Consider the following 5,569-nt stretch of genomic DNA (forward strand, 5'->3'; position numbering starts at 1 on the left):
CCTAATTAGGAGATTGCTAAGAGTCTATTGTGACAGGATGCACTCTAAGGTAGCTTCTCTCGATAGACAAGGGCGACAACTAGGTATTGGATTAGCACACACACGACATCAAGCTCACATTCCCCCTTTGGCCTAATGTTGCATAACTTGCTCATGACCCTACGTTGTGTCATTTAGCAAAATAAATGCTATCCTTCATGAGCTCAAGTTGATTACACACCTAATGATGAACGCTCACTTTGCAAGTTTTAACCAATCAAAGTGCTTATTTAGGGGTTGCATGTCCACTCTTCTTTATACACAAAAGAAAACAAGACTTGTTTTTTTGCTAAACTTGGTCAACCATACTTTATAAAGTGATGGACAAGGGTACACTTTTTGCAAGTGCAACCAATCAAAAAATGATATGTTTATTATTTTTTGATTGGTTGCACTTGCAAAAAGTGTATCCTTGATATGTTTATTATTTTTCATTTATTTACAAAGTGTGTCCTTTTGGTGTGTAAAGGTATTGTGTCCATGTCCACTCCTAGTTTCAAAAAGTGCATACCATGCTTTGAGCAGGGATTGGGTGTCCTGTCACTCAATGTGTTACCACCTCCATTTCCCATGTGACAGGTATCACTCAAGTGCCTCGTTGGGTCTTCGGTTAGGCATCCTCTAAAAAATCTATGGATTGGAAGCTTAGCTAATGTGTTAAAGGCTTTGCTTGGGGAGTATGGTTGCAAGATTGAAACTCAAAGAAATTGAGGGCAATTACACGCCGGGCAATGACCCCTGCTCGCCCTCAAAAGACAATTTGAGACAATGTTTACATATTGAATGGCATCTATTTCATCAAAAAGTCAAGCTTGCCCTAGTGGTATTAAGTACGTCTATACAGGCCAATTGATGGGGGGTTCCAATCCAATTATATGTGTGACATTTTTTAATTGAAAACATATTGTCTTTTAGCATATTGGGCGTGGATGGATATCGAGATGGGGAAGATTGCAAGCACAAAAGTGTACATCGGCTGCGAATTGCAAAACCTAAGTAGTGGTGACACGTGGTTGATGGAAACATTTTTTTTTCTTCAAACTTATACATCGGCGCGGGACCACGGGTGTGTAACTGGCGTGAAAGGGGGCTTGTGCAAGGAGTGGAGCACATGGTTTAATTCGATGTTGTGCCCCATGGGCGGCATGCTTGGTTAATGGGATAGGAAATGTGGGGTTAGGAGGAAGAGCAGGCTTTTGTACTAAAGATCGGAGAAGAGGCGATAAGAGAGAGAGAGAGAGAGAGAGAGGCAGGGAGGGAGAAGATTCAAGAAGAGGAAGAGAGATCCTGTGCTCTTTTGTGATGGCGAGTGCCAAGGCCACTTGGAATGGGGCCATCCTGGCCTCCACAGACAAGTACGAAACTGTGGAAGGGAATGTGTATTTCCCCCCAGAGTCTGTCCACATGCAGTACATGAAGGCCAGCTCCACCCACACCACCTGCGGCTGGAAGGGCCAGGCCTCTTACTACACCATCGAGGTCGACGGCAAGCAGAACAAGGATGCCGCCTGGTTCTACCCTTCTCCGAAGCCCGCTGCCGCCAACATCAAGGTCAGTAATTCTGCCTTACAAAACGTTTGCATCATTTGCATCCTCATCATCATGATCATCATCATACCAATGTCAAGCAATTCTGTTTTTTCATCATTATCATCATCTTCACCACCACCAGTACCTTGTAGGTGAGCGATTCTGCCTTATCGGGCATTTTCTTCATCGGGCAACACATCTAGGATAGTTATTCTGTCATTAATTTTCCATGGTTGTCGGCGTTGTCATCATTGTCTGCATCATCATACACCACATAGAAGCTGTTACTCTTAATCGATCTGCTGTCGTCATCGTCACAATGTATTATCATTGTCTTCATCGTCATACACCACATCTAGGGCTGTTACTCTTAATCAATCTGCTGTTGTTATCGTCACAATGCATAAGCTATTATGGAGTCATCTGCTGCCATCCTTGTCATTGACATCATTGTGCAACACATCAAGGCAATTAAATCTGTCATCAAGTTGTCATTATTGTTGTCATCATCATCAACACCAGGCACCTTTTTGAGGTGAGCAAATTAGTCAAGTACAATCTCGTGCCTATTTTGTCCCAGAAATCATCAGGTGCGTTAAATCAATCATGATCATTAGTAAAATCTTTTCCTGCATAGACACTATAGTCACTATAATTAGTGTAATTATAATCAGCATAATCTTCTGTATTTTGTCCCTCAGGTTATCCATCACCATACACGATCACTATCATCAAGCACTCTTCACCAGCACAAGACCCTGATCACGAGACCCTTTCTGTTCACATCCCATCATCCACTATCAATTTTAATCACTTTTCAATCTGTCATCATTATGACTGTTATCCCACCCATCACTTTCAGTCTGTCAGCATCCTCACAATGTAGAACCTCCTAACTTTTAGTTTATTGTACGACATGCCTGTCCATTTATCATTTCTTTTCTGCATCATTTCTACCCCATGCATCTCCTTCTCTTGCTTGTTATGCCTTTATTGAAGTCATTTAGATCTGTGCATGACATGTTGGATGTGTTATGTTTGACAGGACCATGTTGCCTTTTGGAAAGGGGTTACTGTTGAGAAGAGTTGAAGGATTAGGTCACTTCGTCAATTTAGAAAGCCATCAATAAATCCATCTTGCCCAGTGTATCTGACATGAACACAATTATGGCACTGTTCTTGTCTTCTTAACTGGTTGGTGTCGATATTTTTCTTCTGGCTTTGTTCAATGGATATTGTTGGAACCAGTTCATCATGTCAATTGAATAAGTTTGGAGAGGTTGTTGGATGTTAATTCCTAGAGAGGGAGAGAGGGGTTGGTGGTTGGGCGATGAATTTTGAGTGTGTGATCAATGCCTTGGAGCTGAGATGGATATTTTGATGAACTCATGGGATTAAATTTGCTTTAGTATTATGTATATATAACTGTGGAGAAAGCAGCTTGAATTCATTGAATTGAGAATGAGTGCCACAAGTCATGACGATGGTAAGGTCACAGCATTCTGGAAGTCATTGATCTAGTGTGGATGGATGGGACTGGTGTGAATTGAGGAACAGCATGATCTGTATCGTTGTGATTGCATTATCTGAGAGGTTGCAACATCAGACCTTCCAGCTTCAGCAACAAAAACAGAAGCCTGTTTCTTATTTAGCAGCAACGTACAAAATAGTGTAATCACTTCCTTTGAAAAAAGGGATCCAAAAAAGCATGCGATTTATCCTGTTCATACACAGCATACAGCTGGTCAGCATAAAGAATCAGAATTGATTGATCACACCGAACTGAAAACCCCTTTGGGGCAGCAAAACTCCATCCACCTCATCATTACTATCTCCATCGTCAGAAGTTCAGCGAGCTTCTTTAGAGACAACGTCATTGTCTACATCTGCATTGCTTTTGAAGCTTGAATCAAGAACATGCACGTCATCATCACCAACATCATCATACACAGCATATAGATGCCAAGCATAACAAATGGCACTAGATTGATCACCGAACTGAAAAGTGCTCCTTCAGGGCAGCAAAACTCCATCCACCTCATCATAACTGTCTCCATCATCAGAAGTTTGGAAAGCTTATGTAGAGAGAGCATTGTCTGTCTGCATCTGCATCGCTTCTGAAGCTTGCATCCACAACATACATATCCTCATCAGCACCAATATCACTAGGATCATCTGTGTAATTCATTTTGTGATATCCTCTTGATCATTGGCAGAGCACTATCTTATTGAGCCATTGGAATGGCTGTTGTAGATTCCGGGGCATGTATAATGATATGTTGACAATCAACAGTACTTGTGTTTGCGACCCAACAATTGCATGCAGAATGAAAATCTACAGAAAGAAGAACCAAGATTTTGCAGGGAGTGCCCAACTGGGGCTCTGGATCCTTGATCCCTTGATCTGCAACAGCACGACGAGAATCATCATTTGCATGTGGTGAACAGTTGCAACCACAAAGCAATTGGCACTGCAGGTTATTTCTGCAGGATAGATTAGTGGATTCTGGACATTCTGTAAATTCTGCTTTGTCTTCTCGATGCCTTCCATGGGGCTGCTGCAGAACGTTATCTGCATCAGTGTCACCAGCTGTATTTAGTGGCAGCAATGTGCCTTCGTTTTTGTGCCCCCATTGGGGTTGCAGGTTTTGTTGTCTGCATAGGCTCCTTGGCCTTCCTGAATGTGCCCTTCATCTGAGGGCCGTGGGGCTGTGTTAGCTGCATGTGCTTAATCTGAGTGATGAGCATTATCTGCATTGGGGAGTTCCTCCACATTGCAAGGGTATTCACCATGGGTCTCTTTTGATGCATGCCAAGTTTGTGGCTGTGGTATGGGATCCATGCTTGTTGGGAAGGGCCACCCACAAGGAGGAGAGCCCAACCATTAGATGCAGTGTAGTGAATTGAGGAACATTCTGCATCAGAATATGTTTTGCTCTCACCCCTGGGAAAAGGAGGCCGCCCACCTTTGGGGAACAGCAAGAAGGGAGAAGCCTGATGGACCATCTCCAAGCGCTCTGACAGGCAGGGCTTTCAATTGACTGGTATCCTTTCAATGTTGACTGCATTAAGCTTCCATTTGACAAATTCTTTAAAACTCAGGTGCTTACAACTTTGGCTGGGGGCAACACAGCTCAGGCAATGATGTACCCCTAGTCATGAGAAGTCCCTCAATCAATGAAGTAGTCGGATGTTAAATATACAAAATAACTTCCAGTTACATCTGTTGCATGGTTGTCTTTTCAATGATTGCCAAGTGGGAAGGCGTTATTGGTCTTACCATCCAATAGGGACAATACTAGATATGATCATCTCTAGGCATTAGCTTATGCTCGTAGGTGTGCGTGATGCTTCGCACCAGCATTGAAGCAACCCTAGTCAGGGTTCCAAGACACTTCATACGGCAAGAGGGCTCTCACATAAGCATCATTTTGCATCATTACCCCATTTGAGTGAGTTTCTTAATGATATAGACATATTATCTAAAGTAAGTCACAAAGATACTACATTGATGATGGTAGAAGCTACACAATCTAACATTGTTTACCAAAAATCCATTCGAGTGAGTTACCCAATGATATAGGTATGTTATCTAAAGTAAGCCACAAAAGTCTTACATTGATAAGCTTAGTGACCTAAGTGAGCTACACAATCTTACATTTTTTCCTAATTTGTTTTCTTATAGGTAGACGTACTATTTATGTTAGGCTTCTAATCCACGTGGTTTTGAATAATATGTCCCATGCACCTAGCTCCAAAGATTTATTACAGCCCATTGAAAGTGCCAAGGTAGTTATGATGATGGGCTTTCCATGAGAGCCCATTGGAGAGGGCATGAAATTGGGGGATATTTACAAATTATTAGGATGTTTACAATTTCGATTCAAATAGAATATAATCCATTAAAATTATGCAAGCCTAATTTGTGTGCTTGTGCGCGTACAACTTAGAAGCTTATACCTAAGATCAATTACCTAGAAGTATGCATCATGAAAACAAA

At 42.0% G+C, this 5,569-nt stretch overlaps 1 protein-coding gene across 1 annotated transcript; it reads left to right on the plus strand.

Moving 5' to 3' along the window:
* Positions 1-1,235: 1,235 nt before the first annotated feature.
* Positions 1,236-2,816, plus strand: LOC148036364 (uncharacterized). The gene is made up of 2 exons (XM_087678358.1): positions 1,236-1,590; positions 2,615-2,816. Exons 1-2 carry the CDS (start codon positions 1,342-1,344, stop codon positions 2,657-2,659), a joined length of 294 nt encoding a protein of 97 aa, XP_087534484.1. The 5' UTR covers positions 1,236-1,341; the 3' UTR covers positions 2,660-2,816.
* Positions 2,817-5,569: the final 2,753 nt, after the last annotated feature.

This window comes from Lygodium microphyllum, chromosome 5 (assembly GCF_053477565.2).
Source record: "Lygodium microphyllum isolate KBCC chromosome 5, Lygodium_microphyllum_v1.1.10, whole genome shotgun sequence".
Taxonomy (NCBI): Eukaryota; Viridiplantae; Streptophyta; class Polypodiopsida; order Schizaeales; family Lygodiaceae; genus Lygodium; species Lygodium microphyllum.

Bases quoted from the DNA above. Each gene is read 5' to 3' on its own strand.
- LOC148036364 (XM_087678358.1), top strand. From the start codon at position 1,342: ATGGCGAGTGCCAAGGCCACTTGGAATGGGGCCATCCTGGCCTCCACA. The intron at 1,591-2,614 runs GTCAGTAATTCT...TATGTTTGACAG, and splicing joins CCGCTGCCGCCAACATCAAG to GACCATGTTGCCTTTTGGAA.